This window comes from Cryptomeria japonica, chromosome 8 (genome assembly GCF_030272615.1).
Source record: "Cryptomeria japonica chromosome 8, Sugi_1.0, whole genome shotgun sequence".
Classification (NCBI taxonomy): Eukaryota; Viridiplantae; Streptophyta; class Pinopsida; order Cupressales; family Cupressaceae; genus Cryptomeria; species Cryptomeria japonica.
The window spans coordinates 542,067,669-542,094,754 of NC_081412.1; the positions used below are offsets into that span (position 1 = coordinate 542,067,669).

General features: G+C 37.1%; 1 protein-coding gene across 3 annotated transcripts in view; it reads left to right on the forward strand.

The window, feature by feature from the left end:
• LOC131078452 (uncharacterized) overlaps positions 1-27,086 on the forward strand; it is a 73,894-nt gene that overhangs the window by 39,405 nt on the left and 7,403 nt on the right. The window contains exons 2-3 of one of the 3 annotated variants that reach the window (XR_009113787.2): positions 21,382-21,436; positions 23,267-23,363. Coding sequence is in view for 2 of the 3 variants with exons in the window: in XM_058016160.2 (XP_057872143.1) it covers positions 21,382-21,436; positions 24,946-24,962 (72 nt within the window). In the remaining variant the exon portion in view is untranslated. Of the gene's footprint in view, positions 1-21,381; positions 21,437-23,266; positions 23,364-24,945; positions 25,235-27,086 lie in introns of those variants that run through there. The other 2 variants (XM_058016160.2, XM_058016159.2) reach the window with 2 other exon arrangements.

Genomic DNA, 27,086 nt, shown 5'->3' on the forward strand with positions numbered 1-27,086 from the left:
TCTGCTGGATGATCTTCAGGTTGTGCCTCCTTGTCCAACATAATTTTTCAAAATCACAATACTAACAAATAGTGAGTATTTTGTGATTCCACTGGCTATAATTCTTGCTAGTCAACAATTGAGAGTCAGGCAAAAGCAATGTTTGGATTCCTGCCATGTCAGAACACTCCACTAGACTTGAGATTGATGAAAACAATTAAATCCTGTTAGAATTGGAACAAAAACACTGTAAAGGGATGTTTTAGACTCCACTAGACACAATGTGACAACTTTTAGGGGGAAAATTCTTTCTAGAAGAGAATATTTAAATTGTACGCTATTTCTCCAAGACAAGTTGAAATATTTGAATACAAAGTTCAAGCTTTATAAAATTGATAAATCTTAAAACTCTATATTAAATGCCAAAATAAAACTCATACTTCTTTCTCCCTCATGCCTTACAGATCTGAACAGCTCTTGATCTCACAAATTGCAGGCAGATCTCTCACATCTCACAATTGCAGGCATTACCACTCCTTGGATAGTGCACACCTAAATACTTTTGACTAATTAATTTGCTGCTTTTTATCAATCTCCACTTGGAATATAATCAAATGTCCAAGTTTTAGGAAAGTAATAAAGCATATAATTTTTTTTAAAGCAGTTACTTAAATGCTATAAATATGTAAGTATAATTGTTTCAGTCAAGTGTCTTTCTCCAGTCGCTTGTGGTTCAAATGCTTCTTAATACTCTTTATCTTTCAGAATTTTACATGCTGCCATGTAACATTGCAGATCTTCACGCGCTATTCTCTGAAGGTGCGCTCTGTTTCAGCTGCACTTTCAAATAAATTAGCATGCCTCTCCAAGCATCTTCACACCACTCACTACCTTTTCAGCAAAAATCCCTCTCAAATGTTTAGCAATTCACAAGGCTCTAATACCATATTTGTTGTTTGTAACTAGGTAAAAATGGGTTCGGATTGCCTTAAGGCAACATCCAAACCCATATAGGACTGGGTCCTATCCTAAAGGGGTAATGTGCCCCCAAGTTGGGCCCAGCCCTATACCTCCACGCCACCCTAAATACTCCACGCCACAATAAATAAATTGGCGCCAAAAGAGGGAGGCCGACTTGGATTTAATAAAGGCTAAGGACTCATATAAATAAAGGTTAAAATGCAAATACAAACACATTTCAGTTATCCATGAAATCAGCGAATTAGCTCTGCAAACAAGAGGTGTGAAATCACCAAAGAAGGTTGTGCGAATTTGTCCAAGGATTGGGCGAACTTATTCAAGAGGATATAAGGCATTTTGGTGCAGTTTTGAAGCATGCAAAAGGGCAGATCTGATATATAAAGATCAGATTCAGAAAAGCAAGCTAAGTATTCTATTTGTGCAATAAGAGTGAATACATAATCTGACCTGTGGGTCTTTAATGCTGGGTTTTTCCTCCTTGGAGGTTTTCCCAGGGTATTTGTGTTTGTCTCTTGGTTCCTTGTTTCATTCTTGAATTTACTTGATTATAGTTTACTAAATTACAAATCTGATTAATAAACTAGGGCATAATCAAATGATACAAATCTGATTAATAAACTAGGGCATGAATAAATGTTACAAATCTGATTACTGATCTAGGGCACGAATTTAAACATGGTATCAGAGCTAAGGTTATACTAACCCTCAGATTTCAGTAAGCTCTTACCTTCAGGTTGTTGTTTGTCTTTTATTAAGATAATGACAGGGGTGAAGTTAGAGGGCATCATCGGGTCCTCATCAAGGAGTCATTCTTTAATTCATTAAAGATTGTGGAGATTCGAGTGAAGAACCAAAGAAGGAAGTAATTGATATTTCTCCTTTCAGATTTTCAGATCTCTGGAATGCAAAGTGTATACTGTGGAGTTATTACCTTATTCAGACCTTCAAAGTTGTTGATTTTCAGAATTGGTCTAAACCCTAGATTGGTATATATTTCATGATTCTTAACCCTTGATGTGATCCGATCTAATTTTAATAACGATTGAATCTTTGATGGAATGGTAGATTTATTTTGCTACTAGACGTGCAACTACTATTTTGTATTGCTAACAAAATCAGTTGTATTCCCACCAATCTTCAAACCCTAGCTGACTGTGCTAAGGCACATCAAGAGGAGATTGCGAATTATGGCTTGTGAAGATAGACTGCAAAGTTAGTTTCTTTTGGGGATCCTTTCAGTTCCAGTGTCAGTGTTATCTAAACATCAACAGGTGTATTTTTCTTAATTCTTTATTAACCTTGTGATGAGAGACTTTATGATAATTGAAGGTTAAGTATTCCTGTTGAATAACTTTGTCAATTTGTTTATATGGGGTTTCTTTGTCAAGTTGTAATAATAAGGGTTTCATTATCAATATTTGCTTCTTATGGGTTTGTGCTTACTTAGTTTTGTAAAACTCTTGTTGGGTTGTGTGAAAGGAAAATGATATTCTCTTTGAATTAACCCGTGTTGGGCCAATCATGTTTTGAGGTTCCCTGTGTCAGGTGTTTATCCTTGTAGGTCTACAAGCAAGTTTGTGCCTGTGTTATCCCAAGTTACCATCCTTGTATCATCCCTGTTGTATTCGAGCTCATGTCATTAAATGTTGTGACAAATGCAATTTTATTATGTGTCAGTTATCTGTTAAAATAATTGCATGACAGGTTGCTTTCAGTTAATTGGTTATGATGATGCTCTTGCCTACATAGTAGAAGTTAGAATGTATTGTTGTAAATAGCATATGTAGGAAGAGTGAAAGATGATCAAGTCAGTGGTCTCCTTCTGTGATTAGCATTGAGATCTCTTCAGGCTGAGGTAAGCATTTTACTTGTTAATTTCTTCTACTTCCACCAAAGCTGAATATAATTAGGATCTTGTTCAGCAAAGTATGAAGATTTTGTTCTACTTGATATTTATCAATCATATGTATGTAGTCATACTATATCTTGTGATTGGGTTTCTAAGAAATCTCAATTTCAGTTGTTCAGTTTGAAAGATGATTTGGCTTATGTATTTTGCTTGCTTGAATAAGTATATAAGGATCCTTTCAGGCATGGTTATTCGGATGGGAACTAGGTTGTATCTCAGCCTCTCGGGGTTAAAGATGAAGGTTTTCTGAAAATTCACCTTGCAGAAGGTGAAAGTAAGAGAAAAGCAAGTAGCATCTTCAGTGTTATATGATTTCTGGTTCCTTTATTGATTCTTATTTGATTAAGGATTAAGAGGGAGTCCTATCTTCAGTAAAGACTTAGTATTTAAAGAATTGACAATCATTTGTTAAGTCTAGGGTTTTGTAAAGTTCTAACTTCCTTTCTTAAAGTATTTTGGTTTTTGATGTGATGATTTAACTCTATTCTCATCATTGGAATATAAGGAATTATAATATGTCAAGGATCTAACCAAATTATTCCAAGTCAAGTATACTTTTGATATTTAGAATAATGGATTGTAAACCTTTATGAAAACTAACATAAAGATTGAGGATGTCTGTAGCAAAGTCTGATTTTGCAGATTCATCTGAAGACAAGCAGCTGATTGGTGGATGCCTCAGCTAATTCATGGTCAAGGTTGAAGCATGTTGTTGCTGCCAAGCGTATCTTGTTGCATTTTGAAAATCTCAAATGATTGTGAGTAGAAGACTGTAATCACCTTAGAAGGCTAACTCAGATTCTGAAGTGTCTTGGATAAGGGAAGTCACTTCAATCTCTTGTTGTAACTTGGATACTGTTGACGTGTATTTTATACACAATCATACACAGAATAAAATACCAATAGGTATCTTATCCTCTCTTGAGAAAATAGTCTCTAACTGCTGAAGATCTGCAAAAAGGATCAGTTAGATGGACTCCAAGGTTCTTTTAGTGGGGTCTCCACGTGTGGACAAGCTTTTTAGTGGTATGATGTGATTTGCTGTTTCCTCCAAGGCGTCTTACGGATTCCAAAGGCTCGAAGATTTTACTAATCTAAAAGGAACTTTCAAAAAAGCAAAAGATAGGGTTTGAGAGGTCTAATCTAGCCTAACCCTATGAATGACTTAGCGTGAATGAGATTTGGCAAGACTCAACCAACTTCAATTTTGCCATAAGATAACAACTCAATTGAAATTAGTGCGATCTTCTAAGGTAATAATGGTGTTCAATGCATCAAAGACCAAGGACACTACTACGAAGGTACATATCCTAGATACGAAAATGCTTGAAGGTTAAGGACTCAAAATGTTTTCCAGTCGACCACGCAAGGCATTCCTACAATCAGCAAGAAGCTAGTGGTTTGGATTGCGAATCCTACCAAATATCAAATCCCACACTTAGTCTTTCAAATTAACAAACTACTTTGATTGAGCGTGATTCAAGTACATCCAACAACCATGAAGATAACTCAAGAAATTTGCAACAAAACACCATAACTTCAATATTTTATTGATTTCCAAGTCATCATATACAACAATTGCTTGAATTTCTCTCTTCAAGACTCAATCTTGCTACAAAATAAAAATTGCTTCTAACTCTAATCTCTCTTACATCAACTATTGACTATTACTCTATTCTTCTATTATTCTATTCACTATTACCAAATGAAATGAAAAATGGGGGTATAAATAGCATCCCCAGTTACAATGAAAGGTCCAGATTGAAAGTAAATCAACGGACAAGATCATGACACCTAAACCCTAATTAGGGTTTGTTACAAATGACCTCCTTTTTACTGAACAATATTAAATACATAGCCAAATATTAAATTTGGCACAAAAATCTAGGAGGTATCAACCAATGAGAAATAAGATGTCATATCATCTGTAACAACCTTTCATCTAGAATCTTATTCCCTTTCCAATTCTCTTTCTTAGCATATGCAATGAATTTTGTTACGATTCCTTCGATTTCTGTGATTGGAATCTCGGGAAGATTCTTGATACTCTCTTCTAAGTGGATGACCTGATCAAATGCATCTAGAAGAGCTGCGTCCCAAGTAGGTTCAAGTTCCTTTGTTCTATCAATCAGGAGCATGGTGGCGTACATCTGATCATACTGCTCATCTGTAACATCTGCGTCCTTGCGAAAGATGATCTTGATTCTATCCTCAAATTCTTGTATATCCACATCTGTCTCGACCTCGATCCTTCTGCCAAGAATGGTACGAAGTACCTCAAATACTCTGTCCTGGATCGGATTGATCACCTCCTCAACTTGGCCACATCTAACACTGATGTCCTCGAAGAGAACACTCTTTATATGGAGTAAGGTTGACCACTGAAACAAACTGTGAGAATCACCTTCTAAGATCCTCTCCTGCGTTAAAATTCTTCTGGATGTGTGTCTTATTACTTTCAAGACAGGGATGACAACGTCCTTGGTATGGGCAAATGCAGCTACTGTTGCCATCAATCTGTGGATAATTTCAAGAACTTGGATAGCCTGATGAATGATCTTCGACATCCTTGTAACAAACTCTATGGCCATTGTATGAGATCTATCCATCCAACTACATGTACGCTGGACCAGGTTCCTGAATCTTTCTGCTTCATTGATCGATTGAAGGGGCAATGCCTGCACTGGTGATCTAACTGGATCCTGACGTCCCAAAGGTTCATTGATGTGACTGAAATAAGTCCTCCATGCACCGATCTCTCTCTCAAGCTTTCTATTCTTTTCTACTTCTTCTCTAAGCTTGTCCTTCAATGCCTCAAATGTGTCGGTGGCATCATCTAAAGTCTGCTCTGCTGTGGATGGTCCTAACTCAATAGTCTGTATATGATAGTCTTCTGCTAGGATCTCACCCTCATATTTGTCTGCTGCCGGTGTAGCTATCTGCAGTTTTCTAGATCCAGTCTCATCTCGAATCATCTTGGACATCTTTGTAGCTTTCTTCTTCTCTGTTGTCATATGTGAACGTCCAACAAGGCTCTCTAAATCAATTGCACTGTCCTCGTCCTCAATTACGATCACCTTAGTCAATCTTTCCTTCAACCAATCTGGGATATTCAATCTCGTCTCTTGAACTTGAATTTCTTTATGTACTATTTCTTCTTGTCTGGGAGGAGATGTTACTTCATTATCTTCTTCTAAATCATAGTCTTGGAGAGATCCATCTGACGAAACATGCTGTGCCTGTCCTTCCTCCTGTCTGTCATTCTGTACCATCGACTCCATGGACTCTTCCACTCGAACTGTTCTATCTTCTGGTCTGGAAGAAGTACCTGGTGTTTGATCTTTGTTGGCACCTAACTTTTTCTTGGAAGGCTCTTTCTTTTCTGATCTTTCCTTTCTCTTCGAACCTCTCGAATGGAGATTGCCCTCACTGGCACATCGAAGGTTACCTTCACCTGAATTCCTAGGATTAGGATTGCCTTCACTAACACTTGCTCCACCTTCGGCTGGTTTCTCTTCCAAAGTAAAAGACATAGCTATGCCTTGTTCTCTCAATTTCTGATGCTGAACGTCTACCCATCTGCGAGTACAAGACAAGACTGGTGCCATCAAATCATCTAAATCCACGGCCTCGGGCTCATTCCAATTCAAACTTATTGTTTTGCTTTCTCTATCATATGAAGACTGGATGAGCCTGCCATTGTCCTGAGCTTGGTCGGCCACTCTGTAAATCCTGCATTTCCTGATGAAATCCAAAGGCAATCTAGAATGTATCTTACGTTTCACTTCAAGATCATCTAGGAGGTTCATCATAAAATCTTCAATTTGGTGCTCATGTCTAAATCTTCTACCGACCGTCTCCTCTAAATGTCCATGGGGATCAAAACTATTCCTCCAAGCAAAAGATGAAAAAGAATACAAGGCTAACTCCTTCTCTGCGTCATCCATGGCTAAGACATTAGGACATACCTCAACTGAATTACCCAAAATAATAGGTACCTGAACTCCATTCTGATGTCTGTGTCTGAATGCCTTTACATATGCTGCCAACTGCCTTGTTACTTCAAGTAACACAATTCTGTCTGTCGGGTACCTCGGCAACATGTACGGAGGTAAAGGACATCCATGCACTCTAATGTAAGTGAACTTGGGAAACTGAATGAACCAAGCACCATACCTCTTGATGAATTCCTGGGCATCCTGAGATAATCTGTTGTGAATTCCACCTTGCAACGTCCTTGTGATGTTCATCATGAAAGTATCATTGACTAACTTGTAGTTCTTCCCTGGCGGATGATGCAAGTAGGTATAGGATTCACAAGCTCTGACCTCGCCGGGTCCTCTTCCAATCACTCCTCTGTGAGGTAGTCCTGCGTACTCAACACTCCTGATTAAGGCATAGATGACGTATGAACTCATGTGGAAGGACTTAGTAGCCCTGAGTCTTCTCAACTGTACGTCTAAGCAATGGCTAATTATTCTAGCCCAATGTATCGTACCCTTTCCTTGAACAATCACCTGGATGAAGTAAAACATCCATTTCTCAAAATAGAAGGCATGAGGTGCTCCTGTAACTCTGTTGAGCATGGTAATCAAATCTCTGTACTCCTCTTGGAAATCAATCCTGTGAGGTGTGTTCGGTACTTTGCTCAGACGGGGACGACTCTTGAGTAGCCAGTTCTTGTTGATTATGCTTAGGCAAGCATTTGGATCATCATCGTACACTGATCTGGCTCCCTCAATGCTCTTATATATCATGTCCCTGTGCTCTGGAAGATGGAAGGCCTCACTTATGGCTTCCTCTGAAAGGTACGCCAAAGTGTTTCCCTCATTGGACACAATTGTCCTGGACTGTGGATTGTAATGACGGGCACACTCGATCATCAACTCGTGGCACTGAATAGCTGGAGGAAAGCCGGCCGCCTTGATGATGCCACTCTCTATTATTCTCCGGGCGACAGGTGATGGCTTGCCGATGTAAGGGACCTCTCGGAACTTCTTCGTGCTAAAGTTCCCCAAGTTTGTATCTCCAATGTTGCTCCACTTAGACACGATCTTGGTCTCCACTTCTTCGGTCTTCTGATCTTCTTTCATGAGAGCCGAGCCGCTGGTGGATGCTCCCGCCTTTGGGGTCGCCATACCTACACAACATTTCATTATAAGAAATAGATTTTGCAATAAATAATGTAAATAAGAGAGATAAAATTTTAGGAAACCTCATGATAAGTCTCTAGAGTTATCATTTCCTAAAATAAACGATTGAGCTGAGAAATTCAAAATTCAAAACTTGAAAATTTGAAATATGACGATGAATGAATAAAGCAATAATAATTAAATCGCCATACCTCAATAGAGAGCTAACTCTAGAATGCAAAAACAAAATTCGCCTAGGCAAAACTTGAGGTATAAGATAATCTTCAATATGATCTCCTCAAAATTGACTTCGCCACCTCTGGAGAGAACGTGATCTTCAAGTATTGCCTTAGACGTGGTCTTAAATGATCTTCAAATTCGCCTTTGGCGTGGTCTTAGATGGATCTCCAAGTTCGCCCTTGGTGTGGTCTTCAAATTCGTACCACCTTTTGATAACTAAGCGCCACCCTTGGATGAATGAAACTCGCACCACCTTTGGTCTTCAACGCAATTCGCACTCCACACTTAATGATATACTTCGCATCACCTTCGCTTCTTCCTCAAGATCGCATGTGAAGGATAAAAATAATGATGTGAAAATGAACATTTCACTCCCCTTATAAATAGCGCGTTCATCCTTTCACCCCTTAGGCCGACTTGACAAATAAAACCATTTTTTAAATGATTTGCAATAAAATAAGAAGGCCGACCTCCTTAAATGAGCGCTTCAAATTGATTTTATATTAATTAATTAATTAATTATTAATGCCTTGCGTTTTTTAAATGAGAATTTCGATTTTTAATAAAGGCAAAAAATAATTAATAAAAGATAACGCCATATTAAATGCTAAATAAAAATGGATTTTCAATTTTTTAAATCGATTTAGCATTTAAGGAAAATTTGAATTGTTTAATTTGGCGCCAAAACTGGAAAACAAAGGGACGTACCTCATCGCTCTGGTCCCTTGGAGAGGGACAGGAGCGATTTACCATTTTTGTCTTGACTTTTGCATTTCTTACGTCCAACTCCTTTATCTCCACGTTGAAAATCAATCATCTTGATGGTCCTTCGAATTTGATCGCCTTGTGTGCGCATATGGGTGTCCTTTAAGTGCATATCGCCCTGGTCCTTGTCCAAAGGACAGGAGCGATCTTCTAATTTCCACGTTCAATATGCATCTTCTATCTTCGATCTTCATTGTAGGGCGAACAACACCTATGCTTGTTCCTTTTGCGTTTGTTTCATTTGTTTGCACGAAGTGTTTGGACGCTTTGAGGGATCATCGCCCTTGTCCCTTAGAGAGGGACAGGAGCGATCCACGTTTTCTCCTTAACCTTGGCAATTTTAAACTTCAATCTTCTTTGCAATGTCTTCCAAACGATGTCCCTTGCCTCGCTTATCCTCGCCTAACTTTGATCGTGAAGGAATATGCGTGCTTTTGATGATATCGCCCTGGTCCTTGTCCAAAGGACAGGAGCGATGTGAGGCTTTTACATTATTTGGCGATGTTTGGACGTTCAATACTCTTGCGAATTATCTTCAAACGATGCCTTGGACCATATGCTATCTTATGACGTCTTGACTTAGCTTGAACTTGAAGCAAAACAAGGAATCCAAAGCAAATCGCCCTGGTCCCTTGGAGAGGGACAGGAGCGATATAGTCTCCATGCTCAAAATGATGATCATTTCACGTTCAAAACTCTTGTATATCATCTTTTTATCATACCATGGACCCTCTAAAACATTGCAATGTCTTGTCCTTACGTAAATTTTGCATGAAATGGCCAATGCATCTAACATCGCCCTGGTCCCTTCCTGAAGGACAGGAGCGATCTATGTTATAGGGTGTCAATCTCTTCATTTTAACGTCCTTTGAGCGTTTGCGCATGATGAAGACGCCTTGAAGTGTCCCTCGCCACCTTGTCTTGACTTGTGGCGACCTTGAACTTTGGAGGAACGACCTTGAACTTGCGTAGGGAGTATTATCACCATTGTATCGCCCTGGTCCCTTGGAGAGGGACAGGAGCGATCCTTCCCTTGTGGCCACTATCTCACTTTGCCAGGTTCCAAATTTATATTCAACGGACTCGTCCCTCTTCACTCTATTCGTCCATGCCTTGACATCATCTGTAACTTTGCAAGAAAAGCAATTATATCAAAAATCGCTCTGGTCCCTTCCTGAGGGACAGGAGCGAACTAGGCATTTAACACTGTTATGGACGTCCCAAAAATCTTCAATTTATATTCAACGCATTTATCTCATGTCTTTCCTTGTTTTTGAACGTAAACTTGCCTTGACCTTTGTCTGGATTTTGCATAATGAAGGAAATCGCTCTGGTCCCTGGGAGAGGGACGAGAGCTACAAGGTACCTCGCCCTGGTCCCTTGGAGAGGGACAGGAGCGATTTAGTCAATATAGGTCATTCTCCTTCGTTTTTGCATCTCAAATTATATTCATTTGGCAAAGCATCTTCCTTCGGACCCTTTCAAATTGTTAAGTTTTCAAAATCTTGCAAGGACAAGGCGAAATTTGAATTGTAGCTCTGGTCCTTCACTGAGGGACAGGAGCGATTTTCCTCCTGGAGGCATTTCTGTGCTCATGAAAATCTTCAATTTATATTCAATGGAAAGATCTCGCCGTTCTCCATCACTTCCAACTTGAAATTTGTCTGGACTCTGCAGGGATGATGAAATATTTGAAAATGAGCTCCCGTCCTTCATTGAGGGACAGGAGCGATTTTGCTCCTACAGGCCAAAATAACATGATTTTTCACATTTTAACACTTCACGAGGCGAAAACAAATCAATAGAGATGCCTAGGATCAAAAATTAAAAAGGTCAAAATTTGATCAAAATATTCAATCGGACAAAAATTCACATTGACTGTCAACACTTAGACAAATTCAAGCTCTGCATTAACATTCCAATTGAAAATTAGACCATTTTGGCGAATTCATTGCATTCAAAATTTGCATTCTAGAAAAGGAAGCTCAAAAGCTCTCAAAAACGACTGGATTTTGGCTTGAAAGGACAAAATTTAAAACCCTAAGGCTTGACCCTAAATCCAGACGACCAACTGACTAACAAAACCCTAAAAAAACGAAAGCAAAAGCGAGTGAAAAACAAGCAAAAAGAGGGGGTCCCCATTTGCGATGGGGCGATGTGTGAAATGGTCACAACAGATACCCTATGATCTGTTAGGACTACAACAAACAGTCCTCAGTCACACTGAGTACTCCTGAAGCTGAATTCATTGGAGCATGAACTGTATCAAGGAAATTGTGTGGTTTTTCAAATTCTTGTTGAATGGTTTCTTATAATTATTTATTATCAGAGTCATATAGAGATACCTGAAAATTCAGTGTCTTATGGTAGGATAATCTTGTGTTGCAAATGTTCTCACCAAGTCTTTTGAAGCTTGAGTACTTCAGAAGATAGACTTGGAGCTGTGGAGAACACCGCCTTGATTGAGGAGTCTCAACTTTAGTGATGCATTGTGTTTCACCAACCACCCTCTGCAGGTGATGTAAGGTGGTAGTGTAATCTTCTCAGGGAGAAGAGTAATTGTTACCATCCTCTGCGGGCAATGTAAGATGGTAGAAAAGATGGATTTTCATCCTGTGCTTGTGTGCTGGATGGAAAGTGTACTAGATAGAAGATTATGTTTATTCATTCTTTGATTGTGTGCAAAATGGAGGACTATGGTTTATGTAACTTCATTCTATGCTTGTGAGCAAGATGAAAGATTATAACTTTCTGATGTTACATTCTTCTCTGGGAGAAGATTGAGGTAAAGGTAATGCATTCTTCTCTGGGAGAAGATTAAGGAGAATACTCGTGTGCAAATAAAGTTGGTACTGCAATCTTCTCTGAGAGAAGATTGAAATAGAAGCTTTTCATCATTCTTAGCAAGCAATGAATGGTGTATATGCGTGATAGATATCATGGAAAGAGTCCATGATGTGCATATATATACTTGTGTTTGTATTCATGTCTTGTAGGTGTACATGATAAAGTTCTGGATTCATCCTCTACAGGCAAGGCAAGATGAATATTATAAAAGGATCCATGATGAGTTACCATTATGTGATTTGGTTACTTATTACTTATGGTTACTGGCTACTTGTTGTGATCCTCTCTAAGGAGTGTTGGTTGAGTTTAGATTACAGATTGCACAATGAATGTATCAGGAAAAGTACTTCAGGTATCTGCTTCAACTTGGGCTCTGCAGTGATCTTTTGGGCATGTAGAAAGCAATCTTCCGTAGCATTGAGCACTGCAGAAGCTGAGTACATTGCATCATCTGTTGCATCCAGAGAAGTAGTGTGGCTTCGCAAACTCCTCGTTGGATTATCTGGTCAAGCTAGTGATCTTACCACCATTCATTGTGATAATCAAAGCTGTATAAAGATGTCAGTAAATCCTGTGTTCCATGACCGGTCCAAACATGTGGAAACACACTATCACCTCATTCAGGATATGGTGCAAAGAGGCGCCATTCAACTAAAGTACATTAGCACGGATGAACAGGTTGCGGACATCCTTACCAAACCTTTATCCAGAGTGAAGTTCGAATACTTCAGAGACAGACTTGGTATTGTGGAAAACGGAACTCTGATTGAGAGGGAGCTCCAATCTCAGTGACTCTATCTGCAACACTTTGATCATTCTTTGCTTGTGTGCAAGAATGAATTGTGTCCAATCTATGCTTGTGTGCTAGATGGAAAATTGTAATTATGTAAAGACCCACTTGTGTATTACACTTTCTATGCTTGTGTGCTAGAACCATCCTATGCTTGTGTGCTAGGTGGAAGATGTAATTCTATGCTTGTGTGCTAGATGGAACTCTAAAGGTTCAGATTATGTATTCTCTTCTTCCCTAGTTAAGAGGGAGTGTTGTTTGTAACTAGGTAAAAATGGGTTTGGATTGCCTTAAGGCAACATCCAAACCCATATAGGACTGGGTCCTATCCTAAAGGGGTAATATGCCCCCAAGTTGGGCCCAGCCCTATACCTCCACGCCACCCTAAATACTCCACGCCACAATAAATAAATTGGGGCCAAAAGAGGGAGGCCGACTTGGATTTAATAAAGGCTAAGGACTCATATAAATAAAGGTTAAAATGCAAATACAAACACATTTCAGTTATCCATGAAATCAGCGAATTAGCTCTGCAAACAAGAGGTGTGAAATCACCAAAGAAGGTGTGCGAATTTGTCCAAGGATTGGGCGAACTTATTCAAGAGGATATAGGGCATTTTGGTGCAGTTTTGAAGCATGCAAAAGGGCAGATTTGATATATAAAGATCAGATTCAGAAAAGCAAGCTAAGTATTGTATTTGTGCAATAAGAGTGAATACATAATCTGACCTGTGGGTCTTTAATGCTGGGTTTTTTCTCCTTGGAGGTTTTCCCAGGGTATTTGTGTTCGTCTCTTGGTTCCTTGTTTCATTCTTGAATTTACTTGATTATAGTTTACTAAATTACAAATCTGATTAATAAACTAGGGCAAAATCAAATGATACAAATCTGATTAATAAACTAGGGCATGATTAAATGTTACAAATCTGATTACTGATCTAGGGCACGAATTTAAACAATATTATCATTATATTCTTGAGACAATGAATATTACATTGTAGAATGGCTTATTATATTAGCCAAAGTTCGAAGGATAGCACAATAACGCCAAATATAAAACATAATTTTATTCTGTTAAGATATATTTTACAATGCTAACATTAATCTGTATTAATGTAATACACTCCTGGTAAGGGCAAAGAACTGCTTCATTGATCAAAAGATCTAATGGATTTTTGAGATTTCTACACTATTATAGTTTTAATTTCTAACATTTATGGTTTAACTCTAATGTATAGATAAATTTCTGCAATGTTTGGAATTTGTAGAATTTGGCTTTCTTTGTGTAATATTTTACATTTCCAAGTTTTAAGGTTGAATTTATGGATATTTGTCTGTGATTTAATTGATGGAGATTGGTTCATTTATTTAAGGAGTTAAATCTTTTAAGATTTTTTTTTTTTTTTTTGAAATTTAGATTACAATGTTTTACAGTTTTTATTTTAATATTTGAGTTTCATTTGTCATTGTAATTATAAAATTAGGGTGCCCATGCCATTTACCATATGTTTTCATGCCCAACTTGATGGAAATCGATATGTCTCATGCTGTTGTGTTAAGCTGGGCTAATGAGACAATTCCTATTAACCCCTATCTGCACTAAATTTCCCATACACTCTTTGTTTACTTATCATTATTGCATCCTCATTCACAGCTCCATGTATTCACTCGTTGCCTCAAAATTATCATTTTACCTTAGGGTTCATTTCTGAGTTTAAAAAGTGATGAGAATGTTGTGTTATATCTCCAGCCATATGATGTTTCTATGTCAGTAGTACCATCATTTTTCTATCAGCATAAACATTGCACCTGTTCACAATGCAAGTGTTAGTTTTACCAACCTATATATACATGTTAATTATTGGTATGCACACACAAATGATTATTTCATTCTTATTATAATAGATTTTAGGTGTTGGACTGCAAGTCAATGTCAACTTTAATGGCAAGTCAATGTCAACTTTAATGGCACTGAGTTTGAAGTACTTGTGAGATTTCAGATTTTGCTGATTCCACACTTTGTTAATAGTTGATAGGCTCACTTATGCATCTTGTTAGTACTTGGTCTCACATTTACCATGCACTTAACACATTTAGTTAGTTCATGGTGGAGTTGAGGTGGCTTTACTAGTATGTGCTCCCATATATCCAAGGTACTCTTCATTATGGCGTATTACATTGAGATGAAATGTGTTCATGATTATGTATATTTAGATTGGCAAGGTGCTGAGACTTGAAAGACTATGTACCTTTTTGCTCTCTTAGTTCACAGGTGATTTTGTTGTCTATCTAGAAACATGTAATTCCCAGTACATTTCGCTAATGCAAAGTAGTTGGGTTTCATAAATTAGTGTTTGAATTGAATGGTGAGATGCTAACACCCTACAACTAACAATTGCAAGAAAGTTGTTTACAACTCTAAAAAAATATTGTTTTGAACTTATTGATTTTTGATATCTTTTCTTATGAGACAAGGTATACAAGTAGGTGTTGATTCTTAAATATTTCATTTAATGTGGCAAAAAATTGACTTGCTTGCTAAGCCACTACCAAAAGGGAAGGTTGAGTTGCTAAGACATCTGATTGGTTTAAAGGAGAATTTTTTCTTACAAGGAGGGAGTGTCGATTTCCTATTTTCTTATATTTCTTGGTTATGTGCTATCATCTATGCATTTAAATCAAAATACATTTTTTCTTTTTAGATAATATAGTTGAGTGTTTCAATTGGGCCTCTTGCTTGTGAAATAGTTTTTCAGTACATATGCATATGGCTAAAATCCTAAATTGAGCCAATTCGCATAATATGACTACTTTAAAACAAAAAGAAAACAAAATGAATTGTCACCTTGATAGTAGAGCCAACACCAACCAAGCCACCATCAAAATCAAATGACATGTCAAGAGTGAAAACTTAATTAATATGATATTCTCCGTTAGTAATAAATAGGCAAAACAAGCAAAATCGCCATTGAAGTCATGATGAACAACCACTCATGTGTATCCTAGAGGTGCTTAACTCTTCCTCCTCTATTGCCTTCTTTGCTTGCACCCAACTATGATGCTCAAGCCTTGTCTTGCACATTCTATCTAGCACATTCAGCTATGGGAATCGTATCCTATTCATAATTTCCTTCTGCTGCTATACCATGTGGATGGTTACAAAAGCCTTAAGGGGATGTGATTCTTGTCTAACACAAATTCACCAACATTTTCTATTTTCCTTCCTCTACAAAGTACAAACCCTACCTTCATATTCAACATATCCTCCTCTTTCTTTCCTTTTTCTCCTTCCTCTTAGAATCCACATGCTCCTCAATAGGCAACACCATATCATTAAAATCATTTGGGAGAAACATCCTTAAGAGTCACATCCTCATCTTTGCATTTGTCACTTCCTCCATTGGCCTTGAGATGAAATCTTTGTGGGTCATTGCTTGTTACCTTAGTGTTCCTTGCAATACTAAACTTGTAGGGCCTAGCACCACTTTGACATATGCTAAAGCCAATGAATTAGGGTATGAGAAAGTAGTAACTAGACACTTACCTGTCACCACTCCTCTTTGTTTAGGATTTCACTCATGCCCCATCTTCCATTGAGCCATCCTATGAAGAACAAAGAAGACCGAGATCCAAAAGCCCAACACAATATCAAAAGATTGTGCATAGAAAGCCACCGCCTCTACTATACCATTAGAAAGAGCCATCTCAAATTTAAGCAAACAAGACCAATGCCATGCAAGCACAACTTTAACTAACTAGTGAGTGTTGCACATGAGAAGGAAACTTGTAAGCTTGTCACCCTACTTGCCATAATACTCTTCTTTAGAACTATAAACACATCCCACATGTGAAATATATGTGTAATCAGTTTAAGTTTCCTTTCTTGTACATGCAATACCTTTTTTAAGAAAAGGATGAAATTATCACTAGAGCAATGGATTAAAACAACCTATATAAGCTTTTCCAACAGAGTTCTCCATATCAAATCTTAAAATCAAAGAGGTTGAAAGCTTAAAAATTTCTCTAATTCCACCCAAGTGCTAGTGATATGACTCTAGAGAGCGATAATTGGCTCTTGGTACACTCCAACATTCTCCAAATTATCTACTTCTCAGTGTAAAGATTTCCTATAGTACGGAAAACTTAAAGTTTTCAAGATCCATTGATATTTAACACATTACCCACATAGCGATTAAGTTTCTATTTGGGGCTTTGACCTTTTTGAAGGGACTTTTTAACTACCATGGAATCCTCTTCCACATCCAAATTTTTAATATTCTGGGATGTTGCTATCATCCTTGTTACTCATGTAAAACAGGAGTCCATGTATTGATAATATATGCCATATATATTTCTCTTTTTTATGCTTTTTACAACATCTTTCTTCTTGGTTCCTTAGCAGCTAGAAGACATTTGAGATGCTCTAAAACCATATTGATCCATGCCAAAAGGGTTAACAACTTCACACAAAATTTACAATCATGAATAGGCTATCAGGTGCCTGCCAGGGCACAACAACCGTTGTCATTTAGTTATAGTTGTTTAGGCAAACTAGCCTTTGAACAGGCATCGATAAAATCTTTATATTTTATTGCAATCTTTTTTTTTGCATTTTACAATTTTTTTCTAGGATGGATACTATTTTGGAACTATGAAAATGACAAGTAGTGATCTCCAATTACTTTGGATTTATGAAGATGCCTGTTGGTGTGCGTTTTATCATTCACCAAACACAGAATAAAATGTCCAAAGACACTCTATCCTCTCTTGAAAAATCACCTCTTATGCTAAGATTGCAAGAAGATCATATGGCGATTCCAAGCTTTTTTTTGTCAGGTCTTGACGTGTGGATAAGCCCAATGGGCGTTGTGATATGTTGGTAATACACAAAGGGACTTACGCTTGGTTTGTTCAATTCACAATGAAGTTTTAGACAATGAAGCTCTATCATTTGGGACTTGGATCATGGAAAAACTGAAAAGGAGACAAGGGTTTAGAAATTCTAATCTATTCCTAAGAATTCAAGAGACGGTATTGACTAGGTGAACTCAATAACCACACTTTGCTTCGCCTCACTTAGGACAACTACACAAAGCGGATGCAATCTTCAAGGGATGTGCTTATGATCGGAAGTTAAGCATACACAAAGGAAAGCTCAGACTAACTCTGCACAATGAACACAAATCATTTGTTCATCAAAAGTATGAGCGGAGATTCACCACAAATCAATACTTATCAGATCTTGCATTTGTCTAACATACATGAAATAAAATCTAAACTATTGTGTTGAGGAAATTGAAAACCTTGCTAATCATTTAGATAAAAGAGATTACAAGGCCTAGAAGCACACAAGCAATGTATTATCCAAAAATGACCTCTTGCAACAATATTTCAAAAACCTCACCCTCTCCAAATGAGAGGAGGAAACTTTATATAGGCACACAATTTTTGAACGGCCGAGATCAAACAGTGATCAAGGGCCCAGATTGAAAGATCAAAACCCTAATTAGGGTTTGTTACAACCAACTACCCTTCGACCAATGAGAAAATTACATTTGGGGACACTTGTCCTTCTTGCTAAATATGAACCAACAATAAAACTAGAAGGTTGTTGCATTGTAAGTGTGCCCTCTAGAGGCTTCTGTGGATAAGTCAAACTTGGACATGTTGACTTGGAACAATCTGATTGGTTGGAAGATGACGAGGCACCATCGCAGCGTGTTGGATGTCTTCCCTGAATTCTCCAATTTGTATGAAGAAATTGTCTTATGGAAATTTGATTCTTCTTGTCACCATCTGATTCTGATTGGGAGCTTGTCTTTAATTCTTCAGGAGATGAAATCCTTCAAGAAGTTGCCTTGATTGCTCCAATAGGTTTGGGATTATGGATGAAATTCCCTAAAGTCTGAAATTCTTTTCATCAAGTTTGAGGACTTTTCTTTCTTGATGCCTTGAGATTCTTTCAAGTGCCTTGAATTTGGAGAAGAACTCCTCTATTCTTTCGCCACAGTGAAGTATTTCTCATACTTAGCCAAATTTCGGCCATCTCTATGCTTGGACAAACCTTGCTCATGGACGTGTCTTCAATTCTGAATTTGGCTTGAAACTCCATTTGATGATCCCGCATTAGCTCTCATCTATGATCTGCAAAACCAAAAGGAAATTAAGTTAAGGTTCTATCTTTGAGTGTAAATTTTGAAGGTTCAATGGCAGCATGCTTTGATTTTGGTCCCTTTTACTCCAATTCCTCAACTCTTTTAGCCTTTAACAGGCTGCGAACACGTAGAAATTTTAGAAACCCTTGAAAACTTAATCTGATTTGAAGGTTTGGGAGTGAAATTTGTCTTTGATTAATCTGAAACTGTCACCTTGAGGATTAGATGAAAACCCTTGTTTGTCCTCTCCTCAATGCTTTAGAAAATTTTCAAACTATTCTTGAGGCTCCGAGAATGCTTTAGAAAACCTGGAATAATCTTTCTTCAAGTGTCTCGCTCTCCAAATTCAAACTGCTTGAATGAGAGAAATGAACGAATGATTCATTCTTAAAGAGTTCAAATTTTGCAATTAGAAACCTAGTCAGTCCTTCCAATTTCGAACTAGATTTGTTTATATTTTTCTTCTATTCATCGAACCTAGACATATCTTGTCTCTTTGTTGAGTTTAGTCTCTTAAGAAAGTTTCTATTTTGATTTCAGTTGAACTCAGTCACTTGGGAAAGTTCTGATTTTGTTTCTAGTTTGAGTTTAGTTCCTTGAGAAAGTTTCTATTTTGATTTGAGTTCATGAATCGAACTCCATTTTTCTTTCCTCTTCCAAATTTTGAAACTTTCTAAAACCTTCTTCTTTTCCCTAGCCCGAATTTTGAAACTTTCTTTCCTTCACCATGGTGGAGTTGGTAAAATAGTTTCCTTGCTTGCTAATCAGATTTTCAAGGCAGGGCGGACTTGGAAGAACTTCTTCTCCATCTACATGGCGGACTTCATCTCCTTAATTACCCTTTAGCAAATGTTTTTCTTCTTATAGGGGTGGACTTAATGAATTGTCTTCCATCTTAACTTGGAAGAACCTCTTCTCCATCTACATGGTGGACTTGGCAAGAGTCTTTCACTTCTCTTCAAAGCCTTCTACTATTGCTAGGCGGACTTTATCAAACCTTTGCACCTCTTACTTGAAATGTATTTCACATGTGGGCGAACTTCATGGAACTTGTGCACCATGGGCAAGCGAACTTTATGAAATGTCTTCCGTTTTGCAAACTAGTCCTAGGAGGGCTTGATCAATCCTTTGCACCTCTTTTATGGCAGACTTGGTGGGAGTTGTGCACCATGTTCTCTTCTTCAAGGCAAACTTCGTAAGGCACATTCTCCATGGAGGGCGGACTTGAAGGAGTTCATTCTATGTGAACTTGAAATACATCCTTGCTAGGCGGACTTAGTTGACTTCATTCCCTCTTCATGCCATCTTCAAGGCGGACTTAGACATGCTTTTGCTTTTCTTTCTTGGCGGAGTTGCTCATATCCTTGCAATTTACAAGGTGGACTTGAGGGGAGTTGCGCACCTTTCACTAGCATGGCAGACTTCATAAAACTCGTGCACCTTTCACTAGCATGGCGAACTTCATCAAACTCGTGCACCTTCTCCTTTGCGGGGTTCATCAAACTTGAGCACCATGAGGGCGGACTTAGTTCATTTTGTGCATTGATTCCAAGCAGACTTTACGACAATTGGGCACCAAGGTGAGCAGACTTGATCAATTTTATACACCATGAGGGCAGACTTGAAGAGACCCTTGACCATATGAACCTCTTTGATGGGCGGACTTGGAGAGAGTTGATCTCCATGAGAACCAGATTCAAAATCTCCATAACTTATGCGTTTCAACTCGGATCTTCTTGAAATTTGAAAATTCATACTCCATTTATCCTCTAAATTCATCTGGATCCCTAAAATCTAGGAACTTAGCTTTTTCAGACAAAACTTGAATTTTGGGTGAAATTCAAGATCATTTTCAATGTGACTTGGAGCCAACAATGCAAACCCTAGATCCCCTTTCCAAAAATTGAAAAAGCAAGGTTCCCTAAAAAATAGGAAAAACTTTCTAAAAATAGCCATTTCGGGGATCGTGCTTAAAGTGCCAAAAACGAAACTTCCTAAAAAATAGGAAAAAACAAGAAAGCAAAACTTTCCAAAAATAGAAAGTTATCCAAATTGATCCAAATCAATTGCAATCTTCGTCCTTTGGGCTTTCTAGGCACATTGACGACGTCTAGACTCTGTTCTGACCATGGTTTGTATAGACTGACTTATGACTTCCAAAACTTGGACCTTTCAAAACTGACAAAATGGTGCCGGGAAGGTTGCGAGGCTCTAACAAAAACCCTAGAAAGCAGGAAACAAGGAGGTTCCCCATTTGCAATGGGGTGATGTGTGAAAAGGTCACAACAATGCCAAACCAGTTTGGTACATTTTTCTTAGTACTCTTTTTTGATACATCTATTTTTGCTTGATTTAAGACCTAGTTTCCTCTATTGTCTAATTGGGAAAATGAGTGGATTGCTAACAATTCAAGCTTTCATCTGTTACTTATTCTGAAATATGTGAATAGTGATCCTGCTCAAATGTTAACTATTCAAAAAGCTTAGAACCTATGGGATAGCTGATAGTTTGATTAGTATTTTAAATTTGCTTGTATGAAAATTTTATTGACTGAAGTCATCACTTTGTTGTGTATATTTGCAGATCCTAAAAACTCCTGACTATCGCAGCAGTAGACATGCATTGGAAGTATGTAAAGGTATTGATTGACCTAACAAATTGTAAATGTACCTGTATTTAATCGTAAAATCATCTTATGTTGTGAATGATTTCAATACTGTATCATTTATATGGTGAATGCTTGATGCATACAGATTTGTCAGCACTATAGCATATCAATTTTTCATTCATGTTCATTAATAAAAGGGTGAAGGCACATATACAGGAAAAGCAAAATGGTGAACAGTAAATAATGTTTGTTGTTCAGTAGACAACATAGAAATAGTTTTTGGCCCTTTTATTTCTGCATGTTTTAGAGCAAATTTTAAAATTTGAACCACGTGTTGAATGATTGTACAAGCCACTTTTCAAGGGATTTCTTTGTCTTTAATGACTTACATGGTGCTCCAAGGGCCTCCAACCTGAATTGCTTTCAAGACTTTAAAAACGATCTGTTGGTTATTATTCTCCTGGCCATAGCAACAACTACTTTCAAGAAATACAACCCCAAAGAAGGCTTATATCAATTCAATCAACAGCCTATTATTTGTACAATTGTATCAGATTAACCATCTAAACAGAAAAAACCAGTTGTAATGGCCTCTTAATTGTCGACTGATTCTTTAGAAAGGGCATAAACTTAATTTTTTGCATTGAATGGATAATAAATATGTGAGTACAGATAGGAGTATGGTATGTGAGTCAAATATGGTAAATTATCAGAGTTTCCCTGGTAAATTATGTTTGGGCTAGTGCACGTGTGTAAACAGAATACCATAAAACACGGGAAATTCAAAACAGAAGTTTCCAAGCTGAAAAACCTTTAAGTACCAGCTCAATAATGAGTAGTGTCATGTGTCATTCTTTTTTACTTACCAAGGTTAGTGAAATTGAAATCACTTTCTGTACTCATGCTTGTCTCATTTCTCATAAAGAATCCCTGAATTTTTCAGTTGTCTTACATCTTTAATTTTCTCTGGCACCTGTTTCTGCTCAGTTAAAATAGAATTTGAATAAATGAAGATGAAAAATGTTAGATCAGCTCAATTATTTTATAGTGTCTGAAAATTCAATAAAGTTACTTACCTTTTGGTTAGCAGGATTTTGAATTTTTGATTTGGTCAATTCTTAAAATTATGTAATCATCTGGTGAGCTGAGCAGACTCTTCAATATAAATTCAAATAACTGGTGGACATAATGAGGACTCCCACCTTAATCTGGCATCAAATTAGTTAATATTGAAAAAAGAAGATGTCCTGGTGTACTTTCATACAACAAGAGTCTAATACTATATTCTACATAGTAACCTTATACTTAGGTAAGGCTAACTACTATTTACCCCAACTTTGACTGCTCTTCAAGGGTCCTCTCACAACCACCAGTCTTATGTCACTTTATTTTACCCTTTAACCTTTACTTGCACCAATCATGACATACAATTTTGACTTTCCCCTTTTTAATTTTTTCATTCAACTTGTATCCCCGTGCACCCTGCTTTTCTGTTTTTCCTCACCCCAACATCAAGTTAACATGTTCTGTCCATCTCTTGAATTTTTTTTTTAATACCCTAACGATTCCCCTCCATGACCACCCTACCCTACTTACTTTCTCACCCCTGCAATTTCTGCTCCTTATTGACACCTCATTCTTTCCTGACACTTCTTTCTGTGACAATGAGTCACAGCTCATCCACTACCCAACACTATGTTTTTTGGTCCCAAATTTTTGTTTCTCCACAATTCTTTCTCACTTATTCTTTCCAAATAGCTTCATGTATGACGCAGATCATGTGGCACATCTGATATTTGAAAACCCCTTAAAGCCCTTGACAATGGCATTCAACCTTATATTCTACTTTTCTCTGTCAAGGAAATGTCACGAGCAAAGGAATTACTTAATGGATCAACAAAATGGAGGTAGAGGATGATGTCACTCAACACATTAGATCTGGATGCTATATGTTCAGGTAAGCAAGCTCAATATTTTTGTAAATTCACAAATCTCAAGATGCTCTTGGCAGATTTTATGCTTAAGTGTCAGGTTATGAGTTCTTAAACTTCTGGTCATTACACGACATGACAGGTATTCTCTAGTCCCATCTATTGAATGCATTGACATTGTATCAAGAATAGTAATGCTAGAGGACAGATAGTTCAACATGGGTGTCTAAACGGCTTACACACCTCTCCATAAAAGCTTCCTTCTCCTTGTTTGCACCATGCCTCATCAAAATTGAGGCTTGCAAGCAGCATATCTTCCATTTGTTTAAATCCTCATAGCAACCATTTGCAGGTTCATAACACAAAAACATTGTTGAGACATAAAATGGAGAAAAATTAAAAGATAGACTATTGTAGTGAGATGATGAGCAGTGGCTTACTGTCTATGAAAGGGTGTTTGGGTAATCTGTGATAGGCTGAAACTGAGGTGGATTTTAAGATAGATTTAATGTTTTTAAGAAATAAAATTTCAATTCAATCTTTGTGTCAATCCGGAGATGTAAATTTATGAAAGACATTGTGGTTATATGCACAAGCGCTGTAGGTAGTGAGGTGATTATGAATGAAATGTATTGAATAAACAAAATATTTAAAATAAATAATTTAAGAGTGCAGCAAATAAAAAACACTTGAACATATTGTATGTCATCAGAACTCAAATTACTTAACAGCTTGCTGCTTCTTCTTGCTTGTATAGTGGTAAAATTGTTGCTGTATTTATAGATTTCATACAAATCTCTCGAATATTCTAGAGTCGCTCATAAATGATAAAAGCCTTTGAAGTGAAAAACCTAGAAACTAATAGAAGTTTCCATGTGCTGGAATGTTCTACAAATTAGAATATACAATAAATGAATATTATCTGCAGCACTGCAGTTTTTTAGATACATTTCTAAAATAAGCATCATCTGTGACAAAATAAACGGTATCTCCAACACCTCCCCAATGTTTATTTGTAGAGGATTATTACAACAATAATTATAGAGCAACTTCCTTGAGATGTAACAAGTCTCTAAGTTTGACAAATTTTGGTATCGATAATGCTTTGGTAAATATGTTAGCAATTTGATCTGCTGTTCCACAAAACTGTAACTCTTCTGCTTGATTTTCAATCGAATCCTGAACAAAGTGATGATTTACTTCTATATGCTTGGATCTAGCATGATATATAAGATTCTTTGCTAGCTTGATAATGCTTTGATTATCACAATATATAATTGTTGGACAATCTTGTGGATGTTGTATTTCTTCAAGTAGTCTTCTAAGCCATAATGCTTCTTGAGATGCCTTTGATGAATCAACATATTCAGCTCTGTAGATGATAGTGACAGTGTTGATTGCTTCTTAATGCTCCAAGAAATTGGTCTTGATCAATGTTGAAAGATATGTCTTGAAGTTGATTTTCTGTCATCAATGTCACCTGCATAATCAGAATATGTATACCCGACTAGAGTAGGCGCTTCTCCATATTTGTATTCAATATCAAGCTGAAAGTATGTTTAATGTATTTTAATTTTCTTTAAGCTGCTTTCGATGTTAAATGTGCAGGTCTACAATGTACCTAAATACAATGCCAATTGCATATGTAATATCGGGTCAAGTTATAGTGAGATACAAGAGGCTTCCAACAAGTTGTGTATACAATTTTCCATCCAACTTCTTTCAAGTGTAGTTATTACTCAATTTTAATCCTACCTCACGTGGTGTACTTGATGGTTTGCAAACAATCATATTAAATTTTCTCAAGACGTCAATATCATATTTGGTTTGAGAAAGCATACCCAAAAACTAGTGCATCAACCCCAGATCAGTTATTTCAAAAGATTGTTTGAGTTGATCCTTGGTGTTTTCAATCTGTTGTGTGAGATCTCCTATAATGATTAAATCATCCACAAATAGTACAATAATAACATTTCTAATGTCATTGTGCTTTACATACGCATGTGGACCAGCTTGCTTCTTTTATATCCTGATTCTATAAAGTACTTATTTATTTTGGGGTACCATGACCTTGGAGCTTGTTTAAGACCATATAGTGATTTTTTTAATCTACACACTAGATGTTCTTCACCTATTTTAACAAATCTTGGTGGTTATTGCATTTAAATTTCTTCTTTTAAATTACCACATAGAAATGCACTTTGTACATCCATTTGAAAATCTTTCCAACCAAATTTTGTAGCTAAAGCAACTATTGTACGAATGGAAGTCATTTTAGCATCTAAAGCAATGATTTTAGTATAGTCAATACCTTTTGTTTGTGAGAAGCTTCTAGCCATTGGTCTTGCCTCATATTTTTCAATAGCTCCATCTGATGTGAACTTTTGTTTTGTAGGTCCATTTGCAACCAACAACATTTTTACCTTTTGGAAGAGTTGTCAATTCCCAAGTTCCGTTTTTCATCAAAGAGTTGTACTCGTCTTGCAGAACTGCTTCCCATTTATCTTTTCCATTTGCTTCCTCATATGTACTCGGAGTGTTAGCCTGCATCACCCTAGCCATAAGAGCATGGTTAGCAAAAACATTCAAAGCGCCTTCTTGGTAGATGTCTCAAATGCTTCTAGTCTTCCTTTTGTCTTCATCAGCACTTTCATGTGATACTTCAACTTGCGTTCCTTCTCCTCCTGTAGAAAATGGCACACCTTGATTTGAATCATTAGCATAAGTGGAATTATCTCTTCTCCAATTGAGACTGGAAAGGAGGATAATGTAGGAGAATTATCACTTTAATATCTTCATCAAACCATACATTCCTTTTGATATGTATTTCCCTTGTTTTAGGATTATATAACCTATATCCTTTCGAGTCTTCACCATACTCAATCATTATGTACTTGTCACTCTTCCTATTCAGCTTGTTCCTTTTTTCATTAGGAATGTGAGCATAGGTGTTACACCCAAAGACTCGATAATGAGACATTGTAGGCTTTCTAGCACTCCATGCCTCTTCTAGCATTTTTTTCATAACTGCTTTTGTAGGTGTTCTATTCAAAATATAAACTGCAGGTTGAATTGATTCAGCCCAAGATTTAGCTTCTATATTTCTAGAATGTAGCATGCATCTAGCCATTTCTAATATAGTTCTATCCTTTCTTTTTGCAACTCCATTTTGTTGGGTAAGTAGGAAATAGTTGATTCCTTCTTTATACCATGTTGTTTACAAAATTCTAAGAAAGCTTCATTCATATACAATATCTCTATTTGTCCTCATTATCTTTGGAGATCTTCCACTTGGCTTTTCAGTCAAAACTTAGACTCTTTAAGCTTACGAAACGTGTCACCCTTCTTTTGTATAAAATATACTTAAATTCTTTTGGTATAGACATCTATAAAAGTGAGAACATACTTTGATCCTACAAGTGATGGTGTTCTAGAAAGACCCATTATATCACTATGAACCAAGGTCCAAATTTAAAGGAGTTTTTGCTTTCCATGATTTTCCTTGTGGGAAACTCTCCACATCTTGCTTTACCATAGCACATCCTTCACATATTTTGTGTTTTGGTGAGATTTTTGGGAGCCCATTCACCATATGTTGTTTCTCCATAAGCTTGAAAATTTGATAGTTGACATGCCCCATATGCTCATGCCATAATCTGGTCATATCATCATATTTGGCAATAGCTGACATGCTCATTTCCATATTTAGAAGTAAATTCTTGAAATGTTTATAATTTATTCTCCGTTTA